The sequence below is a fragment of the Nerophis lumbriciformis genome, linkage group LG09 (assembly GCF_033978685.3).
Source record: "Nerophis lumbriciformis linkage group LG09, RoL_Nlum_v2.1, whole genome shotgun sequence".
NCBI lineage: Eukaryota > Metazoa > Chordata > Actinopteri > Syngnathiformes > Syngnathidae > Nerophis > Nerophis lumbriciformis.
The window spans coordinates 54,890,776-54,905,609 of record NC_084556.2 but is presented as its reverse complement, the minus strand read 5'-3'; the positions used below and the strand labels follow the sequence as shown (position 1 = coordinate 54,905,609).

At 36.4% G+C, this 14,834-nt stretch overlaps 2 protein-coding genes across 4 annotated transcripts in view; one reads left to right on the top strand and one right to left on the bottom strand.

The window, feature by feature from the left end:
- Positions 1 to 14,640, bottom strand: part of hunk (hormonally up-regulated Neu-associated kinase) — a 27,903-nt gene extending 13,263 nt beyond the window's left edge. Inside the window, exons 1-3 of the mRNA XM_061962847.2 lie at positions 14,592 to 14,640; positions 10,711 to 11,232; positions 2,664 to 2,956 (exon numbers count right to left, since the gene is read on the bottom strand). Coding sequence (XP_061818831.1) covers positions 2,664 to 2,956; positions 10,711 to 10,926 — 509 coding nt within the window. The 5' untranslated portion in view covers positions 10,927 to 11,232; positions 14,592 to 14,640. The remainder of the gene's footprint in view (positions 1 to 2,663; positions 2,957 to 10,710; positions 11,233 to 14,591) is intronic.
- The window catches only part of scaf4a (SR-related CTD-associated factor 4a), a 39,759-nt gene continuing 39,564 nt past the window's right edge, over positions 14,640 to 14,834 (top strand). For all 3 annotated transcript variants that reach the window (XR_012050616.1, XM_072913857.1, XM_061961743.2), the window contains exon 1: positions 14,640 to 14,834. Coding sequence is in view for 2 of the 3 variants with exons in the window: in XM_072913857.1 (XP_072769958.1) it covers positions 14,805 to 14,834 (30 nt within the window). In the remaining variant the exon portion in view is untranslated.

Below are 14,834 nucleotides of genomic sequence, written 5' to 3'. Positions count from 1 at the left end.
CGCTTAAGCCGCTGAAATCCGAGTCTGAATCCGAGCTAATGTCGCTATAGCTTGCTGTTCTATCCACCATATTTGTTTGTGTTGGCATCACTATGTGACGTCACAGGAAAATGGACGGGTGTTTATAACGATGGTTAAAATCAGGCACTTTGAAGCTTTTTTTAGGGATATTGCGTGATGGGTCAAATTTTGAAAAAAACTTCGAAAAATATAATAAGCCACTGGGAACTGATTTTTAATGCTTTTAACAATTCTGAAATTGTGATAATGTTCCCCTTTAAACTATCTGGATAAAAGTATATGGACACCTCAAGTCATTTGTGTATAAAAAATGTTTTATTCATATTTGTTTCAACTTTGTTGTTGAAATCTCTTAATGAACTTCAGTCTTAGATAAAAACTGATGTTTTTTCCCTTTAAATGTCTATTATCTATTATTACGTTAAAGTACCAATGATTGTCACACACACACTAGGTGTAGCGAAATTATTCTCTGCATTTGACCCATCACCCCCTGCGAGGTGAGGGGAGCAGTGAGCATCAGCGGTGGCCACGCCCAGGAATCATTTTTGGTTGATTTAACCCCCCAATTCCAACCCTTGATGCTGAGTGCCAAGCAAGGAGGTAATGGGTCCGAGTTTTATAGTCTTTGGTATGACTAAGAACTCAGAACTCACGACCTACCGATCTCAGGGCGGACACTCTAACCACTCATATTTATGTTAGGTTTTTTTATGCGTAAGAAAACTGCATAAAATAACCCATGTAATAAAATGTTAGAGGCTGGAGTACTGTGGCAAAGATCAGTCCAATGGGAGCCCAGGCTTTCTGCTCCGCCGCTCCCAGTCTGTGGAACGCTCTCCCTGACCACCTGAGGGCACCACAGACTGTGGATGCTTTTAAAAAAGGCTTAAAAACCTTTCTTCTTAAAAAAGCCTTTTTTAGATATATGCATACTAGTTGTAGCTATTTGGCTGTTCTAGTTTTTATTTTTATTTTTATTTTTTTAATACACTGTAGCACTTTGAGGTTGTTTACTCAATGTAAAGTACTTTTTACAAATAAATCCTTAATATACATAAAATTTGTAATAAAACTAATGTTGATGCATTGTCAGATTCCAACCTTAATAGCGGTTTAGGATTGTGGGTGAAGAAAGTCCCCTTTGACTACAATTTATAACTGCCCAGTCATATATAATTGTGCACTTTCAGATTTCAGCGTTTCATTTTGGAGAACAACGGTACAATTTGTCGTATTTACTGTTTGGAACGAGAGACAATTTTGAGTCGAGAGTTTCGCCGTCATCGTCGCTTTGCAAACACAGCGAAAAGCAAAACAAGTGTTTAGGACTACCAATAAAGTTCATTTTGTCGTAAAGTAGAAAAAAAACGAATCCAAAAAATGTTTCGTCATGGCTGGCTCAAACTGCCATTAAATCATTTTTGAGTGTATTGTTGACCTGCAAATTAATTTTAAACTGAAATATTAAAATAAAATACAAAATAAATACAAGGTAAAAGATTAAATTAATGTCAAATGAGGTAAAGAAGAAAAAGCTATTTGAACCTGAATACGTGCTGTGGATGTGGTCAAAAAAGGTAAAAGAAGATTTTTTTTTTTTTAATTAAAAAAGAAAGTAAATTAAAAGAAGTTAAAGAAGGTAAATCAAATGTAAAAGGTAAATAAAAACATAAAAGAAGGTGAATAAAAATGTATATACAAGGTAAATGTAAAAGAGATAAAAGAAGCTAAATATAAGTAAATAAAAAGGTTAAGATGAAAATAAAGGAGATTTAAATGCAAAGAAGGTAAAAAAGAAAAAGGTAAAAAATGAAATAAAAAGGTAACAGGAAGAAAATAGAAGGAAAATAAAATGTAATGGGTAAATAAAATGTAAAGAAGGTAAATTAACAGTAAAATAAGGTAAATAAAAAGGTGAATAAAAGCAAATACAAGGGTTAATAGGAGGTTCATCAAATGTAAAAAAGATAAATAAAATGTCAAGAAGGTAAATTAAATTTAAAGTTAAAGTACCAATGATTGTCACACACACACACACACACACACACACACACACACACACACACACACACACTAGGTGTGGCGAAATGATTCTCTGCATTTGACCCATCACCCTTGATCACCCCCTGGGAGGTGAGGGGAGCAGTGATGTAAATAAAGTCAATACAATGTAAAGAAGGTAAAGAAAAGGTCAAATGTAAATTAGATAAATAAAAGATAAGAAGAAGGTGAATAAAGTAAATACAAGTTAAATAATATTTCGTAAAAAGAAGGTCAAATAAGTTATAAAGAAGGTAGATAAAATAATTAATGTAGAAGGAAAAGGGAGTTAAAATGTAAAAGAAAGAATACAGAAGATAAAAGAAAGTAATTAAGGCTATGGCAAGTATTATTATTATTATTTATATATTTCAACTAATTTACCTAAAATACACCTTGAGTTTTTTATCCGATTAGTCGAAAAAAACTAATGAATAGAATACGCGTTTACTGAAATAATGGATAGCTGCAGCCCTAAAAAAAACTTATAGGAAAATGTCTTGAATTTAGAGTGACAGGACTAAAATAATGGGTCAGAAATAGAGCAACAATGTACCTAAAAGAGCAAAAAGTCCCCTGCGTGTTATTCAGTCATGTACCTGTGGACCACGCCCGCCCTGTGCAGGTGCTCCACGGCCAGCACCAGCTGCCGGATGTACTTCTGCGTCTCGCGCTCGTCCAGACGCTTCTTGTCGTAGATGCGGTTCATGAGGTTGCCGCCGGGGCACAGCTCCATCACCAGGTAGTAGCTGTTGTCCGTCTCCAGGATGTCCAGCAGCTGCGTGATGTTGGGGTGGCGGATCATCTGCTGGATGTGGCCCTCGCGCCGCAGGTTCTTGGTGACGTACGAGTCCTTCTTGGCCTTGCGCTTGTCGATCACCTTCACCGCCACCTGGAAGCGAGGAGGACAGGGGGATGAGGACGTATGACGGGTATGGCTATTGGGTGACGTTAAAGTGCATCCGGCAGTGGAGGCTCCTCTATGGGGTCTTGGGGCACTAGGAGGTTAACCCCTTTACTACTGTTACCCCAGGTGGCCCTTGGCAAAGGCCGAGTACCTGACTGCCCCCTAGCCAGGGATGGTGAAGACCTCAACGGCGGAGCAGGCGGAAGACGGTAGATTTAAGAACTAGGGTCCCTAGTTGTCTTGGACTCCATGCCACTGGACCCTTCTGATCTGATTCTGTCAAGGATCGTGTGGTGACTCCACACCGGTCTCCCCACGTTAAACAAAGTCACGCACAGGCATCCTCCATAAAGGGATACACCCCTACCAGGAGGATCGTCATTCTCCTTCGACTGACCGCCGATGATGATGGGTATTGGACTGAGGTGAGAGTCTGTCAATCAGCCATGCTCTTTCACCGGATTGTGGACTGAGCGTGAGGGCCCTGGTGGATTGTGGGGGAAGATTCCACAGACCAACAGGTGACGAGCGCTACAACGTGACACCGAGCCCCTTCTGGCAGCTGCTTCCCAATGTGGGGCGGGGAGGTAATCAGTGTGTTCAACTGTCATAAAGCCAGAGGAAAGCAAACGTCATTCCATCTGCGGAGGAACAAATGGAGCCTGGTTCAGAACCTCAGACCCAACCCAAGTTGGAGAGTTCCATTCCTGTGTTCTGACCGACCTGGAGCGCCTCCTCGTTAAATATGACACAGAAAATGTCCTTTTTGTCTTTCCGGAACTCGTTATATTCTACGACCGTCCTCTCCTTGCGTGCCGTCTAGACACGGGTTCAAGAACGCCGTCGCCGACCTTCCCTCCGACAACAAATCATCTCAAGGAGACAAGAGATTAATCACGGTGTTGTTAATGAAGTCAGGGAGCGAATGTTCTCGTCCGTTTGTCCTTCCAGGACCTCCACATCCTCTCATTAGACTTCTTGCACGACGACTTCTTACTTGATTGGTTCCTCTGGGAGGAATAAAGTATTTGAATATTTATTCACCATGTCGTACCTCATCCATCTGTCCCTTTCTTTCCAGGCAGATGCATTTTAATAGACAACTTCTTCACTGCCGATACAATACCGATATCGCTGCCTTGAGTATTGGTTGATACCGATAAGAAATCAACAGGAATCGTATTATTTAGTCTTAGAAAATGGTTGGTGGCTACAACACTAGTTTCGAAAACCACTAACCTATTTATTATTAACCGTCTGGGGTGGACTTATGCTGTCGTTAAGTTCAAGTGGAGTGGTATTTTTTATTTTTTTGGTGACACCTACTCAAAAGCCAGTTCATTATTATTTTTTAGCAATGACGGTTTAAAAAAAAATCTGACTAAACATCTTAAAATTGTTAAAAATAAGTCATTTCAAATATTATTTTTACTTTCAAAGCCTAACTCTCGAGATCAACTTCAGATCTGTTTGTTGATTTTTAAGTTGTTAGAATTTATTTTAAACAATGCTAGTTTTTAAAAAAAACAGTCATAAACGTGTTAAAAATAAGTCATATCAATAAATATTATTTTTACTTTCAACGCCTAAATCTTTAGATCAACTTCAGATCTACCCGTTGATTTTGAGTTTTTAGAATGTAATTTAAGCAATTCCAGTTTAAAAAAAAATCAGACTAAACGTCTTGGCCGCCAATCATAAAAGTCTTAAAAATAAGTCATGTCAATAAATATTATTTTTACTTTCAACACCTTAATCTCTAGCTCGACTTCAGAGCTATCCGTTAATTATACGTTTTTATAATTTGTTTTAAGCAATGCCAGTTAAAAAAAAAATCAGACTAAACGTCCTAAAAGTGTTAAAAATAAGTCATATCAAATATTATTTTTACTTTCAAGGCCTAAATCTCTGGATCAACTTCAGATCTGTCCGTTGATTTGAAGTTGTTATAATTTATTTTAAGCAATGCCAGTTAAAAAAAAATCAGTCTTAAACATGTTAAAAATAAGTCCTCCATCCATCCATCCATTTTCTACCGCTTATTCCCTTTGGGGTCGCGGGGGGCGCTGGAGCCTATCTCAGCTACAATCGGGCGGAAGGCGGGGTACACCCTGGACAAGTCGCCACCTCATCGCAGGGCCAACACAGATAGACAGACAACATTCACACTCAATAGATATTATTTTTACTTTCAACGCCTAAATCTTTAGATCAACTTCAGATCTAGCCGTTGATTTTAAGTTTTTATCATTTATTTTAAGCGATGACAGTTTTTAAAAAATCATACCACACGCCCTAAAAGTGGTAAAAATAAGTCATATCAAATATTATTTTTACTTTCAACGCCTAAATCTGAGGATCAACTTCAGATCAGACTAAACGTTAAAACTAAACGTTAAAAAAACGTCTTGGTCGCCACTCATAAAAGTCTTAAAAATGAGTAATGTCAATAAATATTATTTTTACTTTCAACACCTAAATCTCTAGATCAACTTCAGATCTATCCGTTGATTTTAAGTTTTTATCATTTATTTTAAGCGATGACAGTTTTTAAAAAATCATACTACACGCCCTAAAAGTGGTAAAAATAAGTCATATCAAATATTATTTTTACTTTCAACGCCTAAATATCTGGATCAACTTCAGATCTACCCGTTGATTTTAAGTTGTTATAATTTATTTCAAGCAATGCCAGTTTAAAAAAAAAACAGTCATAAACGTGTGAAAAATAAGTCATATCAATAAATATTATTTTTGCTTTCAACGCCTAAATCTTTAGATCAACTTCAGATCTACCCGTTAATTTTGAGTTTTTAGAATTTATTTTAAGCAACTCCAGTTTAAAAAAAAATCAGACTAAACGTCTTGCAGTGTTAAAAATAAGTCATGTCAATAAATATTATTTTTACTTTCAACACCTAAATCTCTAGCTCAACTTCAGATCTATCCGTTAATTTTAAGTTTTTATAATTATACACGTGTGACAATCTACAAAGTAAATAGTCATAAAAATAATGAAAACGCATTGAATGAGAAGGTGTGTCCAAACTTTTGGCCTGTTCTATGTATATTATATATATATATAAATTAGGGCTGTCAAAGTTAATGCGATAATACCGTGTTACTACAAATTTCAGTAACAGCCCACATTTTTTTTTAACGGGCGAATAATGCACACGCTTCCTTTTCGACCCTTGAGCCGTGCCGTAGCGGGGGGACTTGGTACATAACTCCACATGTGTCCATTCATAGTTTTGATGTGACAATCTACAATGTCAATAGTCATGAAAATAATGAAAACACATTGAATTGGGAGAAGGTGTGTCCAAACTTTAGGCCTGTACTGTACCTCCCATTCATAATAATTGTACCTTTCATTTTGAATACACTTTGCTTGATGTAAATATGCCCTGGAGATAACATTCTGCTATTGGACGGCTTGCATCACAGCACTAAATGCACCCGGTCTACATCCCAGTGTGTGCGTGTGTGTGGGGGGGTGGGGGGGGTGCTCACTGTATTTACAGTGAGACAGAGGGGAGCGGGGGGTTGCGCCCATGAGCCGGAGGGGCGTCGAGTTGTTTATCAGGCTCCCCTCAGACAGAAACAGGGGGGTGAGGAGGGGCAAGACATGGGAGGAAAGTGGGTTACAGACATCAAAAACATGTGACCCCGCCCATGCCCTCCATGACCACACACACACACACACACATACACATGTGACCCCGCCCATGCCCTCCATGACCACACACACACACACACACACTTTCTAGGGATGCAAAAAAGAACCTGTTTCCTTTTGTTGTGCTTGAATAAACTCACGGCCCCTAAGCAAGCCCCCCCCCCCCCCCCCTCATTGCATGTGTTTGCATCATCCTCAACAAAGAGAGGTGGGGGCGGGGGCACATAAGGTGACTATATATTATTATACATATTGTTGTATGCTATATATATATATTAATATACATATTGTTGTATGCTATATATATATATTAATATACATATTGTTGTATGCTATATATATATATATATATTATTATACATATTGTTCTAACCGTGATGTAGTCAACAGTAGGCCTCCGTCGTGTGCCACCGACGTCTTCACGGGAGAACAAAGAGCGTCCGAGGGTGGCCTTCAGGAGAGTTCTGCGCTGGCAGAATCCTGATGAGGGGCCATTTATCAGAGACACTCATTGCATATTCAAGCAGCGGCGCCGCTCCCCCATAGGCCCGCCATCAATGTCACCCCCCTCCCCCCCACCCACCTCGGCGGTGAGATCACCGCCAGCGAGCGGCGGACAAAAGACGAGGTGGCGTGTCGCACAAACACACACACACACACACACACACACACACACACACACACAAAGGACGTGGATATTGTCACTCAGAAGGTGAGGTCATTAGCAAAGATGATGACTTTCTCAAACAGTAAGGGGGGGCAGAGACTTCCTGTATTAATGTTTTTGTTTTTTTTTCATTCTTGAACGATACACAAAAATAATCAACAGGTTTGTATACGGGAGGGGGGGCGCGAGAAAGCAACACAAATCTTCAGCCCGGTGGCATGTGCTAATGCCATCAACTCAAAAAGTGGTTTGAACGGATAAATTAATGAATACATATCAGGTTCTCGATCATATTTTGATTTAGGGGGGGGGCGTTTATGAAAAAATAAAAAAATTATGTCACCAGAAATAATTGATAAGCACTGCTCCATAGAGATGTTTATGTAAACAAAAAGTGGTTTGAACTAATAAATTGATAAATAAATATCAGGTTCTCAATCATATTTTGATTTAGGGGGGGCATTTATTTAAAAAAAAAAATGAAGTCACCAGAAATAATTGAGAAGCACTGCTCCATAGAGATGTTTATGTAAACAAAAAGTGGTTTAAATCGATAAATAAATATCAGGTTCTCAATCATAGTTTGATTTAGGGGGGGCGTTTATAAAAAAAAATGACATCACCAGAAATGATTGAGAAGCACTGCTCCATAGAGATGTTTATGTAAACAAAAAGTGGTTTGAACGGATAAATCGATAAATAAATATCAGGTTCTCAATCATATTTTGATTTAGGGGGGGCGTTTATTTAAACAAATATGACGTCACCAGAAGTAATTGAGAAGCACTGCTCCATAGAGATGTTTATGTAAACAAAAAGTGGTTTGAACCGATAAATTAATAAATAAATATCAGGTTTTCGATCCTATTTTGATTTAGGGAGGGGCGTTTATATTTTTTTTAAATGACGTCACCAGAAATAATTGAGAAGCACTGCTCTATAGAGATGTTTAAGGCAACAAAACGTGGTTTGAACGGATAAATTGATAAATAAAAATCAGGTTCTCAATCATATTTTGATTTAGGGGGGGCATTTATTTTTTTTTAAATGACGTCACCAGAAGTAATTGAGACGCACTGCTCCATAGAGATGTTTATGTAAACAAAAAGTGGTTTGACTGATAAATATCAGGTTCTCAATCATATTTTAATTTAGGGGGGGCGTCTATAAAAAATGATGTCACCAAAAATAATTGAAAAGCACTGCTCCAAGGGGACACTTTGTAGAGATGTTTATGTAAACAAAAAGTGGTTTGAACGGATAAATTAATAAATAAATATCAAGTTTTCAATCATATTTTGATTTAGGGGGGGCGTTTATATAAAAAAAAATGACGTCACCAGAAATAATTGAGAAGCACTGCTCCATAGAGATGTTTATGTAAACAAAAAGTGGTTTGAATGGATAAATTAATAAATAAATATCAGGTTTTCAATTATATTTTGATTTAGGGGGGGCGTTTATATATTTTTTTTAAATGACGTCACCAGAAATAATTGAGAAGCACTGCTCCATAGAGATGTGTATGTAAACAAAAAGTGGTTTGAACGGATGAATCGATAAATAAATATCAGGTTCTCAATCATATTTTGATTAAGGGGGGGCGTTTATAAAACAAAAAAATGATGTCACCAGAAATAATTGATAAGCACTGCTCCATAGAGATGTTTATGTAAACAAAAAGTGGTTTAAACTGATTAATTGATAAATAAATATCAGGTTCTCAATCATAGTTTGATTTAGGGGGGGCATTTAATAAAAAACAAAAATGATGTCACCAGAAATGATAGAGAAGCACTGCTCCATAGAGATGTTTATGTAAACAAAAAGTGGTTTGAACGGATAAATTAATAAATAAATATCAGGTTTTCGATCGTATTTTGATTTAGGGGGGGCGTTTATATTAAAAAAAATTGATGTCACCAGAAATAATTTAAAAAGCACTGCTCCATAGAGATGTTTAAGGCAACAAAACGTGGTTTGAACGGATAAATTGATAAATAAAAATCAGGTTCTCAATCATATTTTGATTTAGGGGGGGCATTTATTTTTTTTTAAATGACGTCACCGAAGTAATTGAGACACACTGCTCCATAGAGATGTTTATGTAAACAAAAAGTGGTTTAAACTGATAAATTAATAAATATCAGGTTCTCAATCATAGTTTGATTTGGGGGGGCATTTATAAAAACAAAATGACATCACCAGAAATGATTGAGAAGCACTGCTCCATAGAGATGTTTATGTAAACAAAAAGTGGTTTGAACGGATAAATTGATAAATAAAAATCAGGTTCTCAATCATATTTTAATTTAGGGGGGGCGTTTATTTTATTTTTTTAAATGACGTCACCAGAAGTAATTGAGAGGCACTGCTCCATAGACATGTTTATGTAAACAAAAAGTGGTTTAAACGGATAAATTGATCAATAAAAATCAGGTTCTCAATCATAGTTTGATTTAGGGGGGGCATTTATAAAACAAAAAAATGATGTCACCAGAAATAATTGATAAGCACTGCTCCATAGAGATGTTTATGTAAACAAAAAGTGGTTTAAACTGATAAATTAATAAATAGCAGGTTCTCAATCATAGTTTGATTTGGGGGGGGCATTTATAAAAACAAAATGACATCACCAGAAATGATTGATAAGCACTGCTCCATAGAGATGTTTATGTAAACAAAAAGTGGTTTGAACGGATAAATTAATAAATATCAGGTTCTCAATCATATTTTGATTTAGGGGGGGCATTTAATAAAAAACAAAAATGATGATTGAGAAGCACTGCTCCATAGAGATGTTTAAGGCAACACAAGCCTCCACACCTCAATAAAGACTTGAAGTACACATGCGTGACGGTGTAGCCGCCCATAACGTATACCCCCGGTCCCAATCTGACACCAATATAATATGTGACAGAATGTATTGGCAGTCATTCAACAAAGTCTTTATTTTCATGCTTTTACTTTGGTAAATATAAGAAACAGCTGTTTTTTTTGTTTTGTTTCCCCTCCTCAACAACAACAAACAGTCCCTTTGTTGCTCCACCTGACAAAACAAATGCTGCTGACTCGGACCAAGGAGGGAGGCCATTATATCCAAGGACATATTCCAGTTATTGCCAATTACACTCTTGGACTAGAACATATTCCAGTTATTGCCAATTACACTCTTGGACTAGAACATATTCCAGTTATTGCCAATTACACTCTTGGACTAGAACATATTCCAGTTATTGCCAATTACACCCTTGGACTAGAACATATTCCACACTCTTGGAATAACAATCAATGCAAGATGGTCACTTTAGTGTGTGACAGTTTTTTAATGGATGGATGACTAGATAAAAAAATGGCAACACATTAAAGTTGAAAAGAAGTGTTGCTGACCTTTTCCCCGGTGAGCGCATGGAGACCCTCCCGGACTTTGGCGAAGGATCCCTCGCCCAGCTTCCGGCCGATCAGGTAGTTGCCCACCCGCTTGGTGTGGTAGAAGTTCTTCAGGATGTCTGCGGCTGGGCTGCACAGCGAGGCCGGGAGGACGATGCCCTCCGCCGCCTCCTGGCTGCTGCCCTCCAGGGGCGCGTCGCAGTCCGCTACCGGCATGGCTGCGTCGTTTTCCCGGGCTTCACAAGCGCGTCTCGCCGCCTAATGGAAGCAGTCAGTCTGAGGTCGTGCACTTTTCTTTTGTCCCGCCGCGCCCAAACTTAGATGAAAGTCACAGCGATGACGTCATCATCGATGATAATAATAAAGTGACCTCTCTCGGAGCGACTCGTGTGTTCGACTGTTTGTTTGTCAGTTTGAACAAACCACTTTCCCGGTTCGGAGGTGGGCGTGTCGTAGAGTTAGGGGGCGTCGGGTTTGAGCCAATCGACGCCGGTGGGCGGGGCTTGGGCCCGGAAAAACAGCCTGGTTAAAAAAAAAAAAAGGCACATGAACAAAGAACTTGTCTTTTCATACACATATATCAAATTATGCCCGATATCGAACACATTATCGGGCTTTTTGGAGGTCAAATACGTCAGTCAAAGTAAATATTTTAGAGCATTTGCACGATGCCGCAATCATCTGACAAAGGACAACAACTGTAATAAAACACGATTAAGTACTCAAAAAACATGGTTTTTTTTGGATACGGTGTTACGGAAAAAAATGTTGTATAGTTAATCTAAGCAAAATATGTGAGCCATAATAATTATAAAAGCTCTTCCTAGAAGGAGTGCACCTGTCATTGTTGCACTGGAGCTTGAGAGAAAAACAAACCATATGAAGACGAAGATGCGCTTTTACCGCCACCTATTGGCCGTGTGCTGTACTGCAAGTAGAGACAGGTGTTTTGGCAAAGACTTTTTTTTTTTTTTTTTTTTTTTTCACGGACTTTTTTAGATTTGAACTGAATCAAACTATGCGGACAATTTCATCAAAGACATATTCGTGAGCAGAATGCGTGTGTTTTACAAGTAAACTTTGTTCAAGTTCATAGTCAATTGCATAAAAATTCAGTCCTGAAATAATCGTCACTTCAAAAGGGTCACTTCCGGTAAATTTCAGATTGACGTGCTCCATGCAGTTTAATATACCGGAAGTGGGTCTTGAGTTTTAAGCAATGAATATTTATGCACTGAATTTGTTTTACACTGAACCTTTATGCACAAATTTTTTTGTGCACTGAAATTGTTGTAACTTAATTAATTTACACTGCTTTTTATCAATCATTATACACTGATATTTTACACTGAACTTTTTTGCGCTGATTTTTTTTTGTACACTCAAAGTTTCTGTACTGAAGTTTTTACTGTGAATTTTCCTGTACTGATTTTTTTTACATTGAAATTTTATACAATTATTTTTTTCTGCACTAAACTTTTTTTGCACTGAATTTTTCTGGACTGAAATTTTTGTCAATCAATGAATTATTATTCACTGACTTTTTATGCGCTGATTTCTTCACACTGAAGATTTCTGCACTTATTGTTTACAATTAATTTGTCTCTATTAAAGTTTTTTTGCACTGCTTTTTTGTAGTGAAATTGTATACACTTGTTTTTTTACCCTAAACTATTTTACACTGAATTTTTCTGTTCTGAAGTTGTCTGCACTGAAATTTTCTTCACTTATTTTGTTTTACACTGATGTTTGTTTTATCAATCAATCATTATACACTGATTTTTTTTTTTTGCACTGACGTTTTCTGCACCGAATTTGTTTTACACTGAACCTTTCTGCACAAAATTTTTATGTGCTAATTTTTTGTACACTGAATTTTTCTGCACTGAAATTGTTGTAACTTAATTAATTTACACTGATTTGTGTCAATCAATCAATAATTATACACTGATATTTTACACTGAACTTTTTTGCTCTGATTTTTTTGTATACTCAATGTTTCTGTACTGAAGATTTTACAGTGAATTTTTCTGTACCAAATTTTTTACAGCGAAATTTTATACAATTATTTTTTCTACACTGAATTTTTCTGCACTAAATTTTTTCACACTAAACTTTTTCGCACTGAATTTTTCTGGACAGAAATGTTTATCAATCAATGAATTATTATTCACTGAATTTGTATGCGCTGATTTCTTTACACTGAATATTTCTGCACTTATTGTTTACAGTAAGTTTTTTGCACTGATTTTTTGTAGTGAAATTGTATACACTTATTTTTTTTTTACACTAAACTATTTTACACTGAATTTTTCTGTACTGAATTTGTCTGCACTGAAATTTTTATCAAACAATGAATTTTACACTGAATTTTCTGCGGCCATTTTTTATGCGCTGATTTCTTTCCACTGAAGTTTTCTGCACTTATTTTTTACAGTGAATTTGTCTGTACTGAAGTTATTTTGCACTGAAATTTTATACACTTATTTTTTTACACAGAATTTTTTTCACACTAAACTTCTTTGCACTGAATTTGTCTGTACTGAAGTTTTCTGCACTGAAATTTTACTCACTTAATTTTTTTACACTGATTTTTTTTAATCAATTAATCATACACATTTTGCACTGCATTTTTCTGCACTAATTTTTTTAAACTGAACTTTCCTGCTCAGAATCTTAATTTGATACGTTTTTTAAATTTAATTTTTCTGCACTGTGCTTTTTTACACATTTGTCTGCACTAAATTTTTTCCACTTTGAATTTTCATGAATAAATCAATCATTATACACACATTTTTTGCACTGCTTTTTTGTAGTGAAATTGTATACACTTATTTGTTTTACACTAAACTATTTTACACTGAATTTTTCTGTACTGAAGTTTTCTGCACTGAAATTGTCTTCACTTATTTGTGTTTGTTTTATCAATCAATCATTATACACTGAATTTTTCTGAACTCAACTTTTTTACACTGAATTTTTCTACAATACTTTTTTTCACACCAAACTTTTTTGCACTGACTTTTTCTGTACTGAAGTTTTCTGCACTGAAATTTGTATCAATCAATGATTTAATATACACTGAATTTTTCTGCACCCATTTTTTATGCGCTGATTTCTGTCCACTGACGTTTTCTGCACTTATTTTTTTTACAGTGAATTTGTCTGTACTGAAGTTATTTTGCACTGAAATTTTACAGTGAAATTTTATACACTTATTTGTTTTACACATAATTTTTTTCACCCTAAACTTTTTTGCACTGAATTTGTCTGTACTGAATTTTACTCACTTAATTTTTTTACACTGATTTTTTTGTTTTTGTTTTATCAATCAATCATTATACACATTTTGCACTGAATTTTTCTGCACTCGTTTTTTTAAAACTGAACTTTCCTGCACAGAATCTTAATTTGATACGTTTTTTTAAATATAATTTTTCTGCACTGTGCTTTTTTACACATTTGTCTGCACTACATTTTTTCCACTTTGAATTTTCATGAATAAATCAATCATTATACACACATTTTTTACACTATTTTTCTGCACTCATTTTTTATAAACTGATTTTTATTTTTTTTACAATTAATTTTTAAACACAAAATTTGCTCTCGAATGTTTATTCAATGAAATTGTCAGCATAACTTGATGTAAAAAAATATAGTTCACAAAATTCGAACTTTTAAAGTGATTTAGGTAGCCCTTTTTGTCTTTTTTTAATTTTTTTGTTGTTTTTCCTATTTTTTTAAAATTATTATTTAATACTCCCTGTATTTGCTTTTGTTTTCTTTCCTTGACATGTTTCGCTGATGTTAAAAGTGTCTTGACTGTTGTGTGCATTATAAATGTATGTTTGTTGTTTAATAAAAAATAAAAAATAAACCTTTATACGCCTACAGTGCTGCCATCTAGCGGTCGACATCGGTGACAACATCTCCATCCCGGCATGCCTTGCGAGCCCGCCGAGGAGCTAGCCTCCTGGTGCTAAGGTTAGCTCCGTGCGTTAGCAGCGAGCAGCGGACATGTTGCGGCCAGCCTCGCTGGACTAGACGCCGGCAGAAGGTGCTAAGGGGACGTCGCGGGGTGTCGCACCACCATGGATGCCGTCAACGCCTTCAACCAGGAG